This window comes from Monopterus albus, unplaced genomic scaffold, assembly GCF_001952655.1.
Source record: "Monopterus albus unplaced genomic scaffold, M_albus_1.0 scaffold54.1, whole genome shotgun sequence".
Lineage (NCBI taxonomy): Eukaryota > Metazoa > Chordata > Actinopteri > Synbranchiformes > Synbranchidae > Monopterus > Monopterus albus.
This window is the reverse complement of record NW_018127934.1, coordinates 318,572-332,769: the sequence shown is the minus strand read 5'-3', so window position 1 is coordinate 332,769 and position 14,198 is coordinate 318,572. Positions and strand designations below refer to the sequence as shown.

The 14,198-nt window shown below is 43.5% G+C and overlaps 2 protein-coding genes across 3 annotated transcripts in view; one reads left to right on the top strand and one right to left on the bottom strand.

The window, feature by feature from the left end:
- mxd4 (MAX dimerization protein 4) overlaps positions 1–12,241 on the top strand; it is a 20,179-nt gene extending 7,938 nt beyond the window's left edge. For both annotated transcript variants that reach the window (XM_020602149.1, XM_020602148.1), the window contains 3 exons: positions 8,628–8,742; positions 9,939–10,101; positions 11,193–12,241. In XM_020602149.1, coding sequence (XP_020457805.1) covers positions 8,628–8,742; positions 9,939–10,101; positions 11,193–11,353 — 439 coding nt within the window. In that variant the 3' untranslated portion in view covers positions 11,354–12,241. The remainder of the gene's footprint in view (positions 1–8,627; positions 8,743–9,938; positions 10,102–11,192) is intronic.
- LOC109961394 (PRELI domain-containing protein 1, mitochondrial-like) overlaps positions 10,094–14,198 on the bottom strand; it is a 22,224-nt gene continuing 18,119 nt past the window's right edge. The window contains exon 7 of the mRNA XM_020602155.1: positions 10,094–10,110. The gene's annotated coding sequence lies outside the window, so the exon portion shown is untranslated. The remainder of the gene's footprint in view (positions 10,111–14,198) is intronic.

Below are 14,198 nucleotides of genomic sequence, written 5' to 3'. Positions count from 1 at the left end.
CACAAAAGGCGCTTAAGCCATCTGAAAATCTAGGGAAAATCCTGAATACACATATGATTAAACTCTGTCACCACCACTGTCAGTCACAAGAGAAGCATCACTGTCATCATTCCTGCCTTATATTTTCACCCATTTTGAAGGAGATAATTTCAGCCTGCTCATTTGTAATGACAGCCTCTGGAGTGACGAGGTATCATTGTGATGCTTTGCAACACAATACATCCTGATTCAATCTCTGTCTGGACCTGCAGCCTGAAAAAATTACATGCTCATTACTCTGACATACAGGTGTTAAAGGTCGAAACCGTGACTTCAGGCTTTAGCACAATCGTATACAGTGTGTGTGTGGTGTATTATACCTGTTAGAGTATATTTATGTAACCATTACTTGGTTTGCTGATCAACAGAAAGTGAATCAGTAGCAGTTCTGACTCTTGTTTAAGTTATTTATTAGGCGAAAAAGTCAAACAGTTGCTGATTTTAGGGACTTAGATAGTTGACATAGTGTCATTTCTGAAAAAGGTTTATTTGAAAGACATAACTGAAAAAAATCCAAGAGAAATTGAAAGCAGAAATACAATTAGTTTCAATCCCACTGCGACTGAAAGGGCTCAGTGTGTCATTAGTTGGTTTCTGTCTGCTGCTAATTCATAAGAAAACCAAAAGCTGTCCTGTTCAACGAGTTTACCGAGCTTGTGACCAGTTTGGAGCATCTTTTCATAGCTTCAGCCCTGTTTAATCCACAGCAGGCACAGTATCGCTTCCTAAAGCTCCACGTCCCTTAAGCCCTCCAGGGAGGTGCTGCTGCTTGAACCCTGACTCACCTGCTTCATCTGTTTGTTGTTGTGTTTGGTTTGTGCTGATGCCGCACAGAGACATCCCTGTACTGTATGTTCACTGGGTGGACACGATGACTAATGATTGTCTGGTTTAGACACCAGAAGGCTTTGAATTTATTGTGACTTGGCGGCCATTCAGGAGGCACCCTGCATATATTTGTGTCCTCTTATCAGAGTGAGACGTCTGGGCGGGTGCCAGCTCCGTCCCACAGCGTCGTCTGTCCTGACTCAACCTGCTAATCTGCTGCAGCCTGAGTGCAGCTGTGCCATCTCTGACTAGACCGAGTGTGACTCTGCTGCTTCATCATTGCGCTGGCAAAGGACAGAGCTGCAAAGCATCAGCTTGGTGTTTTTTTTTTTTGTGCAACCAGATGCTACTGTGGGGTTGGTCTCTGATGGCATTGCTTCCTTCCCATTTCTGACTTCAACTGATCATAAGTTTCTTTTTCTATTTGCAACATAGACTGTATTTCCCATATATCACCTGCTTACAAGAAGTCTCCAGTCGCACTAGGCCAGGTGACTAGTATGTTTTGCGGCACCTCCCTCAATTGAGAAGAGGATTTACAGATCTATTTTTATCTAATGACTGTCAGGTGAGCTCGGTTTCATTTTTGAGATCACTAAGGGTGATGCTCAGGGTTCACGGATTGATTTCAACACCCAGTATTCTCCTACAGTGTATAGTGTATTCCACTGTAGCAACTGTGTGACACACGATTTAACTTAACTTTAAATTTACATGCGCTTGATGGAGGCGCTCAGTCTGTCATGGCCTAATCTGCTCTCTAATTAAATTTACACTCCCGGTGTCTTCTACTCCCAACTTTGATGAATGACTTATTTGGCTATGAGCAGTTTCTTCTCGAGTGAATCCTGCTTGTGTGTGTGTGTGTGTGTGTGTGTGTGACAGCACCTCACCAAGCAGTGTGAGTTATGGCATTGTATCGTGAGGGAGGGAGAGCCATCCACAACCCTGGGACTTCTCCCACCTGCTGCCCTTTGTCTCCCCTTCTCCAGAGACCACATCTGGTTTTTCTGTTATCTCAGTTTTTCTGGCTTGCATTTTCGGCCCCTAAAAGTGTCTGAGTCAGCAGAAACCCGAGATACTAAGGAGCTCTCCTCTCAATGCAGGCCTTTATCATTCTTTACCGGTCCTCTCATCTGTGTCTGTTTCTTCTCTTTTGAGGGGTGAATCTTCTGTTGTGACTGTGCCTTTACGTAGACAGCAGGCTTTGTAGACCTGTTCGTCTGGATTTTAATGACGACTGTAAAGTGCGCAGGCATTGTGAAGTTGAAGGTCATACTTGGTCCACATCTTGCTTTTTAAAAATAAATGAATATTCAAGTTTGCCTCTGACAGGCTGCTACAAAGTGTGGAAAGTCTTTAATGCAACATTCACATGCTCACATGATTGCACATGATTGTATTTAACTTCCTCAAAATGTCACACTGTCACTTACAGTACATTCCTCATGTGGAGTCATTATGCATGCGTGGGCAACTAATAAACCAGAGAAATGACTGACGTGCTAGTCTCCTCATTAGAGCCCCAAAACTGCAGCAGCACTTGTATTTAACATGAAATTAGTTTTAGTCCTGGGGTGGGTTACACCTTCTGTTATGGTATATGGGATTTTATATTACGATATATGTAGGACTGCAGCAAAAATCTTTTTTTGTTGAATTGGTCTGCAGGTTATTTTCTGATATTCACTAAAACATCCATGTCTATGGTGAGGTTTTGTCTTGCTTTGTCTGACCAGTTGTCCAACATATATATTGTTACATAATGTCAGAGAGAGAGAAAAACGGCAAATCTTCACAATTAAGAAGCTGCAGCTGACTGACTAATTCTTTCAGTTTGTAATATGGTGGATTTTCTGGAAATTAAACTGAAAAACTATTAGCTAAAATAAGATGGGATTTAATCAGTTTGATGCAAAAATACATTTACAGTGCGGGTACAGTAATTTCTCTTTGGAGAAGTGCAACCAGATTTTTTAAACTAATGGCTTTACTGTGTGGCAAAGCTCAGAAGGCTGATGCAATGCTGTCATCTCCCAATACAGTTTCTCATATTGTCCAACCTGAGGGCAGTCTGGGTTTGTTCAAACTGTTACACATGCACTGACACCAGTGGATATGTGACCCTGAGGCCACCAGGCGCTGAGAAGCTGGTCATCTATCTCAGGTCAAACACGACCGCGTTCGCTGCCCCTACTGTGGACGACTGTGTTTGCCTCAGGACTGTGGAGGATGCGTACTGGCTTTCTGTGCAATTGTACTCTCACGCAGAGATATTTGAGTATGTGACCATGACCGCTGCACACCTACATTTAGGTGAGAGCATTCCTGGTCTCTCTCTCTCTCTCTCTCTCTCTCAGGTGTCGCTGCCAAAGGGTACACCGCGTTTCTGTGCCAGTAAACTTGGTTCACTACAGCAAAGCAGCTGACGCTCATAAAAGCAACAAGATGCTAGCATAGCTCTGGGGTGGGGAGGGGGCCTGAGGGCACGGAAAGCCAATTAAAGAAAGAGGTGGCAAAGAGGAGAGCAGGGAGGAAAGTGTGGCGACTGAACCATTCATGGTTTGATCCTGGGCCTTGTGCGTGAGCAGGAGGAGGCAGAGACATTCTTGAGCATTGCCGAAGGGGGGTGGGGGGGAGGCAGAGTAGGATGTGACTGCTCAGTGCGCGGAGCAGGCAGTCTGAAATTCAGGTCAGCACAGTACGCACACATACTGTACGCTGGAATGTACAGTTGAGTAGGAGAGGTAGTTCTGGGGGAAAGCTTGTGGGTAGATGCGGTCAAATACTAGCAGACCCAGAATTACTAGAATGTTCTTCAACTATATCCACATTTGGTGCTGCTTGTCTCTTTTCTTTGTCAAGTCGTAAGCCAATATGTTTTGATTATGAGGGTGGATTAGAGCTGTAGGCATCATCTCTAGTTTACTTGGTTTAAGTTCTACAGCAGCAGTTTGCAGCCATTTTAGCTTGTGAGCCCTTGGTTGTCACAAATCTACAGGTAAAACAAAGGCTGATTTTTTTTCCTTGTTGTTTTATTTTAATCATTTTTAGTGGCATGTAAAGGTAACAGTATATTGCAGTTCACAAAAAACGTAAAACATGAGGGAAGTTGTAAGAATAAGCAAAGGTTAGTGTATCAGTGTCTCTTCTCACCCCTCAAATATATTCTGACCTTGCCCCACTGTTTTCCTTTTTGAAGTAAACAGCGACACTGTTCCAGTCAACAGCAAGAAGCAAGAATCTTCTATCATGCCACCAGATTCCCGTGTGTTAATCATCGACAAGGACCCATTATAAAGCCAGAGCCTCTCGTGGCAGGGGAATGTGTCTATTGAGCTCACTGAACTTGTCTCCGCTAGTCTGTTCAACATTTGCAGATGTAATTTTCAGTGCACACAGCGGAAGGCACTTAATGTCCAGGTCTGTCATTTTGACATTGTGTTGAAAAGATTCACAGACGCATAGGGAAGTTTTTCTTTACTTTTGACCCTCCCTCCCTCTCTCTCTCTCGCTCACACGCTCTCTTTAAATTCTATTTGTTATCTGTTTTTCTGGTAACAGCTCTCTGTAAGCTGGCTGTGCTGAAGAAGGTTTGAAACGACCTGCCTCGCACAGGGGATTGTCTCAGTTCATGGAAAAAGAATCTGAAGAACCTAATTACTAGGCGCTGTGGAAATACTACTACAATGAGTGTACAACAAACTGCCTGAACCTGCAGTGTCCTGTTGTTTAACTAATGCATGCAATGCTTTTTTTAAAGTAATTCTTCGAGTAGTGAAGCAGCTAGGCCCCTCCCTCTGTCTGTGCTGCTGTTATGGTGTGTTCAGGTTTCTGTTTGCTGCTTGCGTGTGAGAGCAGAGTCATGTGAGAGCAAGAGCTCCATGTCCCTGCCTTCAGGAGAATTTGTTTATGAGGAACTTGGATCCATCTGTCTCGCCTCACAGTTGTCACAGCGCACAGTGGGTGGGTGCGGCATCCTTGATGATAGAAAACAAATATGGCTCGTCCCAGACGACTGACATTTAGTGTCAACAAGATAAAAGCCTCTAAAAGCCTCTCGTCTCATGTCTGGCTCCCGTAGGCGTAAGTGTGGCAAACCACCACAACCTGCCAGTCTCAGAAGCCGCTTTTTGCCATTTTACTTTTCTACCCCCTTGTTTTTCAGATCTCTGTTACATGTAAATATGTTTGGAGAGGGCTGGAAGGTGACAGTGAGGCTGACGGAGTGGGCTGCCAAAAGGCTTAGTTGTGCGTCTGTGTGCATGTTGCTTTTTCGGCTGGCGCCTGTTTAGGGTCCCTCACCACCTCAAACCTCCCTCCATCTGCTTCGTACTCTCCAGAAACCTGCCTGCCAGATGTGGAGCCTGTCCACTGGCAACCCCAGATCCCACAGCCTCTCTGCCCTGTAATGTGGTGATCCACACTCACGCAACACTGCCCCGTGTTCACTTCACATTACAGGGCAGGGGCCACCTGCAGGAAGTTTCTACTCTGAAAAGGTTCAGAAAAACATTCATCTCAATTGCTTCATAAGAAGTGTTTTGTTGCATAATAACATACTGTGTCTAACAGTTTAATAATAGCAGTATTACTAAACTGCTGTCCACTCAGGATAAAACCAAAATTTGAATGTAATTCTACTTCATTGCAACTTTTTTTTTGTCATATTATTCTTATCAGTAATGGAACTGCTAGAAACACGACATCGTTTAAAAAGAAGTCTGATTAAACTGTGGGTGTATAAAACTTAGTAAATACTGTGGGTCAGACTCCCTTTTAGTGTGGTTGCTGTTACTAAGATCTCAGCAAGTACCCCAATGAGTGCAATGTTACTGTGCAATGATAGTCAAACTATGAAAACTTAAGCCCGTAAAGGCACAGATTAGATCGCTTTAATTTAGGGACAAAACCTCCACATCCTTTCCTTTAAACCCAACAAGGAGAGAACAGAGTCGGTGCCGGCAGTGGGAGGAAACTTTGCAGTGGTGTTTCTGATGACCTTTGACCTTAGTTTGGCAGGTCTGGCTCTGTGCCACACAAGCCACTCGGTCCTGTGTGTATGGGTTGAGGAATGCGCCAGGCTGCAGGGAGCTTATTAAACAGTGCAGCGAGTGAGGGGTGAGGGCCTGTTGTTTGCCCTGGCTTGTCTTCTCAGGCCCCGCGGCTCTCTGTGTGCCTATAGATCCGCAATCCCAGAGCGCAGGGCAGTCACAGGACATGCTAATGTCACCGGGACAGTGTGTGTGTGAAGCGCTATTTGTACGTGGACACTGTGAAACTGGTCACGGCCACCAATGCAGTGGAGTATACGTAAATATCTTTCAATATGCATCTGCCAGATGTACACACGCTGCTGTAGATGCACTGCACTAAAAATCACGAGCGGGGTATTCACTGTTGCATTTTATTTTGTAGAAACAAAACATGAAAATGTATTGGCCTTGTGTTAACCACAGCCCTTATTTCAGGCATGTCACCAAAAACCCACTGACTTCAGGGTGAGGGAACCGGAAGTGCAAAAGTGCTGACTCAGTTCTGGGTTTTAGGACTCACTACCACGGCACTCTATATCACCATTCTTCCAGAAAGTTGTGCACAGCTCCAGAAAACATGTAAGGTGCCCCCAGGTCGGCATGATTGCTGAGTAGCAAGTTGTTTCTTTTTGATTTAGGGTCTAATGAAAAGAAGCGGTGTATTATAAGGCTGGAGCACCAAACAGTAGAGACATTGATTTTATTTTCATGTGGTAAAAGTGATGGTGAAAGTGGATCTGTGCACACTTTTGCTGTCTGCCACATGCCAGGTAAAATATGTGGTGAGCACACAGGTGGGGGTGTGCGATGAATAAGCCATTAAAATGTTTTTGTGGGGGTGAAGGTGGGGAGTCAGGCGGAGTATTTAGGGAACGCCTTGTTTTTGTTTTTCATTATGGGGTGGGGTGGCGGGGTACAAGATGGTTTCCCACTGGCTCAAGTTACTCTTTGGATGATGTGTATGGAGCGCTGCCTAGTGCAGCTGAGCACACTGTGCTCAAAGAGCCCTTTTTTCAACCCAAAGAGAAAGTCATCCACTCCTTCGGACCTCGCTCAGATCCAAAAAAACACCCCCTCTGCTTCAAACCCCCAGCTCCTTCCTGCCCGCTCCCCCCTGGCTGGACTCCAAGTGCTTCATGTGGCTCGGGGAGAGGAGAAAATAAAAGAACGAGAGCACTTTCACATGCCCTTTTTTGTGACCGCCCTTATGCACCTGTAGAGAGGTGGGGATGGTACTTAGGGCATTTTCTGCTAAATGCAGTTGATTTCTACAGCTACAAAAGTAAAAGCTACAGTTATCAGGACTTTAGATGATTAGATTTAATCCCTGGGGTCTTGTTGCCCAGAGGCGGACTCTGACTGGCCTTTAAATGAAACACTTTGTTTGAAAAAACACAGACAACGCCCTTCCTGAAAAAAACAAAACAAAACAGGGAAAAGAGCTTGTATGTGTGCATGTGTTTTTGTGCACTGACTGTGTGCTCTGCTGTGCAGCCAGCCTCACACAGCTTCATTTCTCTGATTGGGTTTATTGTGGTTGCAGCGATGGCCATTGGAGACCTTGCATTGTTGGAGTTTGTTTATCGTTCAGCCGGAGTTAGCCAAAGGAAAGGGAGAAAGGGGGGAAGGCTAGGTCAGGACAAAGAAATAGTTCACGGACTAGCTTGACTACTGGAGGGTTGAAAAGCCTTTATGAACAAATCTGAATGGACTAAGGACAGAGAGGGGAGGTAATCTGAATCTGTCCTCTGAAACATACAGTCGTGTGCACTCAGAGATTAACTCCGCCTTGTCGTCACTGTGACTGAATTGAACATCCAAAAGCTGCATCCAGTGAGTGTTTACTTGTTGGCCTGTAGGGTTTCGGCAGGGTCACAGTTTGTGCTCTGAGATGAACCAACAGAATCACCAGAACAGATGAGAAGCTTCTCGTGGCCACCGTTTGGGTCAGTAATGATTTCTGTACCCGGTGTGGTTTTAATGACTCGCCCTCAGTTTTAGAGGACAGCATGGTTTCCATTCTGTGCATCAGCCAAACACAAGATCTGTCAAATAGAGAGGTGAGATGGAGAACATTAATGCACCATTAGACAGTGCATAGTTCTCCTGCTTTTCATTGGTTAACATATGGACATATGAGCTTTCTGCCCGATTCTGTGAGCACACTATCAGATTCTACCAGATGTAGTCACACAGGCGGCCAAAACAGAAAAGGGTTTGAAAACTATTTTCCTCAGTTAAATATATAAAGCCCAGGCTGTTTACTTACTGGAAACTAGGATGAAAGTAAATTTAGGTCAGTAAAAGATTCAGAGTTTTACTATTTTAATAAATTCAGTTACTTTTCCAACACTATGGTGCACTCTGCTTTTTGCCATGGATGCAAAATGACTATAATGTGAATCGTCACAGGGATTTGAACTTAGTTCACTGGAGCCTCTGCAAGATCTCAGCAAGTGTAGCAAGTGAAACTGTGCACAACAATAATACCCTCCCCTCAAAAAGCCTTTTGATCGTGCAGCATCTCAGTCCTGCAGATCATCACTCCCGATCGTGTAGTATTTGGTCACCATTCTCACTGGCTAACATATTTTCCAGTACAAGCAAAGGAAAGTCACAGAAAATGAGGAGCAGCTATTTTTTTTTTTTTTTTTTTGTAGGTGCCCGCTCACTTTTTCTGCTGGTGAATGTGTGCTGAGTCACCCTGTGCTTGTGTGCTTGCAGACGTGCCAAACTACGGCTGTACTTGGAGCAGCTGAAGAAGCTGGTGCCTTTGGGTCCAGACAGCACGAGACACACCACACTCAGCCTGCTGAAAAGGGCCAAGATGCACATCAAGGTAGTGAACGGCACAGGCTCGTGCAAAGATCAGATGCTCTAGACAGAACATTCCTGTTTCTGTTTTAAACCTGATTAGAAAGTTAGTAGTGTTAGTCATTAAATAGAAAATTAAACAAGTTTGATATTCATTAATAATGTGAGGATTTGCTCTGGATATTAAAAGTTTGGTCAGACAAAACTGGGCTCTGGTAAATTATGATCTTTTTTTTTTTTTATTTCCTGACATTATTTATTATTTTAGAGTAAATCCAGATTAAATTCTCCTCTGAAAGGCTACAGTAGTTTGTCCTCTTCTTGAGCTCCATGAGATCTAGACCCGTGCTGTACTTCTCCTGTGGCTGTTTGGTTTTCTCTTTTGCCTTTGTTAAGCGGGATATTGTTTTCTAATCTTCCAATCAGAGCAGTTTAGAGCCTGCCAGAAAAAATTGCTCCCAGGACTGAAAAGAGAGACAAAAAAAAAAACAAAAAACACATAGCAAATGAGTCAACATGGTGGAATATAGGACGTTTGGGGGGCTGATCTTCAGATATGTGAAAGGAGACAACTGGATGTTTGGTTTGTTAAAGGCCAAATTCTCCTCCATGGTTCATTAACTGTTTCAGCTCACACACACACGTACACAAACACACCAAGTGGCATAAAAGATTCTGACACAGAGGTACTTATAAAAACTTAATGGTGCTTTCACAATGTTATTCGATTGCTAAGATGGCTGTGTAGAAGATAGGCTGTAAATGTAAATACAACTTAGGACATGCTGTACTGATTTTGCTGTTTACAAGCAGCAAGCGTGGTTGGTGGAAAATCCAGACAGAGCAAGTTTTAACCCTTCATTTCCTGTTTATCATGCATGCCCTCTATGCTCAGACGACCTGCGCTGATTCTCGTCACCGTCGTGTCTTCTCGTATCAGAGGGTCACACGTGTTCAACTTCGCTTTGATTCACCACCGAAAAGTTTCATATGCAAATAATTGCAAAATATAATCCCACACTGAGTCAAACTTTTACAGTTTATGTTAATTTTACTTTCTAACCTCATAGAGCCACCTGGCCACTTCCCCATTACATTTTGAAGTGTTGTTGTTAAATACAGTGTTTTTAACCGTGGCAGGGGTGAGATTGGCAGGAGACAACACAGCTAGCAATATTTTGTGTCATTGATTCTTAGCATTTCTTTTTTGTGTCTGTGCAGAAGCTGGAGGAGCAGGACAGGAAGGCTTTAAACATGAAGGAGCAGCTGCAGAGAGAGCACCGCTACCTCAAACGCTGCCTGGAGCAGCTCTCTGTGTCAGGATCTGTTGAACGCATCCGCACCGACAGCATGGGCTCCACCATCTCCACCGACTCCGAGCAAGGTAAGCTGACTTTAAACGATAAAGAACTCTGTTAGAAATCTGCATAAACTCCAGCATATTCAATTTTATTATGGGAATTTGAGGTCTGTCATCAGTGCTGACACAAACATCTGTAGTCAACTTTCTGGAGTGCATATAGAAGTGTGTGAGCCATATTCTAAAATTCTTTGATTAAAGATTTACATCTACCCACCAAGGTATTGCTCAGACTGGTCCAGCCTGCTGTAAAGCTTCAGCAAACAGATATCTACTGGATATCTGTTTGCTGAGCACAACACTATTGGTGCTTTCATCCATGTGTAAACAAACTTAGAGGTGTTTGGCTGTTGCCTGATCAACCCTGAGCCACACCGTGTGTCAGGTGAAAAGCCGGTGATTAGCCCTGGCTTTGCTTGCAGGTGATGCCCCAGGGTCAAAGGTTAACCCCTCAGATTGACAAGGCATCTACATCTCCTCTGTGGCCGCTGATGGTGGGAAATGTTGGTGTGACTGCGTATGAGTGCAGGCAGCAGCAGCTCAACAGCTTTGTCACATTTCAGCTGCAAAAGGGACATAAATACAAAGAGTAATCTGTCTTCCTCTGATGCCAAGGGCAGGATTTTAGTCAATTACTGCTGGTTCTATTTGAATGCATGATCCTGAAACCCCAGCCATGAGATTTAGGCATCAGTACGCTCTAACAGAAGTGCCTGTAGGGTTGGACTTCTCTCCCAGGCGCTGTTCAGAACAGCTAATTACTCTTTTGCATTTCAATGTACTCGTCACACTCATGTTTTCAAGCATTAAGTTAAGTTTTCAAGTTTAAAGGTGCTTGTTCAGCCTGTCCTGCTGTATGTTTACTAATCCCGAATGGCGTAAATAAACATGCAGTTGTTTATGAATGGATAGGGATTTACTATAGGAGCACAAAGATCTGCCTGTTTGGCCAGAAGTAATAGCTGCCTAAATCTGGGTTTAATCCAGAGGCGCAGCAGGCTCCCTAATAAATATCCCCATGGCTGGGTGGGAATAAACACTTTTCCTCTCTCTGGCTCTGTTTTTAAACAGTACTGAAAATAACTGTGTGTATTCTCTTCTGTGTTCGCATGCAGAGGTGGACATCGAGGGCATGGAGTTCACCCCCGGTGAAGCGGACAGCGTGGACAGCATCAGTGATGGTGAGGAGGAAGACCACTACAGCCTCCAGAGCAGCTCCAGCGACACCAGCTACACAGCCACACATTCCCACAGACTGCAGCCGCACCACTGTTAGACATGGCGCGGCCTTGAATTTCTCGGCCAGCTCCCTCATCTGTTTTTCTATCTTCGCCCCAGCTTCCATGTGCAAATGCCAACGCTGCCAACTACCTATATGAGCCCAGTCCACAACGGCAGTACACCCTGAACCCCCTCCCCCCGAAGACCACCGACTGTACTGCTTTCACCCGTCCCTCCTGACATTCCCTGCCCTCCCCCCCCCACCTAGTGTTGCTGCAGGCTCAGAGAGAGCAGAGCAGAATTTGTGGTTTTTAAATCAGCGACGCCTGTGGTGTGGTGGACAGCTTTGACTTGTTAATCAGTATTTTGTAATGCTTGCGTGTAATGCACGCGTGTGCCTGAGAAAAAAAAACTCAAGTGAGGGAGAGGTCAAACACAAAAGATGAGCTTCATGTCATCTTCTTGTGACAATAATACACAAACAGTATGTGATATCAAAGGCAAAGAAAGCACTTCTGTTTGTTCTGCAATATATGCAACACTGGGACCTCGAAGATGTATTTGCATCATACGGTATCTTCCTTTTTACACAGTAACATTTAAAGGAGTAGCTATTGCAGATTTCCTGGACACTCCTTGAAACATTTGACCTAAATAAATAGTTTGACACTTGGGGAATATGCTTATTCTTTGACTTGCCAAGAGTTAGATGAGAAGATCAATACTTATAAGAGCAAAGTCAGTCCCAAAAAAGGACACAATGGCTTTAAAGTAAAACTAAGAATATTTGATATTCATGTATGTGTTGAATATTAGTGGCTCTCATGTCACTCTCGTGTCTGTACATTTAAAGGATAAGGCCGGCCATTTTCTATATTAACAGTATGACACTCTCCATACAAAGGCTAAAACCAACAATGATTAGCCGCTACTCTCTGCTAATGTCTGTCAGCTTGTCACTCCTGGATCAGCTTATTCGCCTGCGCCATAGACCTTTATTGCTGTTCATAAATGATTAAAAACAAATCAGTGAAGCACACCCCTGCGCTGGTCGACACGTTTTTCTCATTAGGAAACACCAGACCCTAATATTTTATTTAAAATATTGCCCCAAAGGCACCGAGCAGCTGTAATTTTTTATGGTGTCTGAAGTAAGGACGCAAGATCTCTGGATAGTCTTAATAAATACCAGGGGTCTGATGTTTTGTAATGAGGAAACATGTCACCCAGTGCAGTGGTGTGTTTCTCTGATGTGTTTTTAATAGTTTCTGAACAACAGTGGAGGTCTATGGCACAGACTAAGCTAATCCAGGACTGACATGATTGATAGACATTAACAGTGAGTTGATTTTCATCTCTGTATGGGGAGTGTTGGAAATAGTTAAAATAGAAAATGACTGGCCTTATGCCTTATCCTTTAAAATGAAGCAGGAGCCAACGAAAGTGTTAAATTGTCCAGTTGTTGTTTAACAGGGGTTTTGAATTGAACAAAACAAAACAAAACAAATGAGATATAGCATGATCTTTCGCAGTGCTTATAGGCTACATAGCCATGTAGCTGTGAACAGTGCTATGCTAGTTGTCTCCCCTGTCTTTATGCTAAGCTAAGCTAAACAGCTGATTCCTGCACAGACATGAGAGTGGTATCTGTCTTCATATAACTCTTGCTAGGAAAGCTAATAACCACATTTCCCAATTCCAGCCATTCCCTCCCCCCCCCCCCCCCCTTTTTTTTTAAATGCTGTCAGTATGAAGGTACTTCTGCAACTGTGTGACCTAAAATAGGACTTTCTACAAAATTATCTTCATTACCAAAAGTGGCTGATGTTGGAGAAAGACACTGAAAAGGTTACAGAGCTGTAGCAGAGAAGAAAGAATGTAAATAGATGTACAGTTACTGTCCAAGTCCTCATGCCCTCCCCCTGGTTGGGTCGCCTAACCACTACTCCACACTACTGACCACTACACTATACCACCCTATGGTGTGGATGGACTACTAAGTCAAATGGGGAAAAAAGGAGTTGCCTCACAACTAAAACTCTATTCCTTAAAGATTGATTTAAGTCTTGTCTTTCCTTCTCAGTAGCTAATTGATGTAGCAATAAATACAAGAGGCGGGTGCTTCCTCTGTGTTTAAATGTTTCTACTGGACCATGGGGTGCTATGTGAGACTTTCCTTTATCTTTTTTTTACCCTGTAGATGGCAAGTGGGTGATTACAGAGTGGACCTACAGAAAAAAAGGAGCAGCCTCCATTTTCTTTTTCACTAACAGATCCTTCTCCTTGCCCACAACGCCATCTACCAAGAATTTGAATTTCTCTACAGCTCTGTTACTTTTTCAAGCAGTAATTGTGTCTGGATTTTTACTGTTATCATTTCCTCTGATTAACAAGTCAAAGCTGTTAAGTGTTGAAAAGAAAAGAGAAAACGGGTCAGCTCTAATGATTTTTCTCTTAAACTTAAAAGCTAATCACATTCAGATTAACATTTAATTTCTACAGCAAAACTGTTGACCTTATTTCTCTCTCTGCTAAATTTATTATTTCTGAAGCTTATGGGCACCGCGGAAGACCGATGAATTTCTTCAACTCGTCGATAAATTATGCACTATTCTTGACGGAGGAGGTGCTTCTGTCACTCTCTGACCATTTTAATTGTCATTAGGCCTCAGTCTACGGCAGTCCTTAGAGCTTGGCGCCCCAGCACTTCAAAAACAAAACGGGCCCGTCCATCATGGCAGGTCTGACCAAAAAAATAAAAAACTACAAAAGACTCAAAACATAAGAAGCTACTTGTCACTAAAAGTGATGTTAGCTAGTGTAGTCTATATTTCTTGTATTAAATTTTGTATTATATTTTCCTAAATTGAGTGAATATATAAATATCTATCTTTATATAT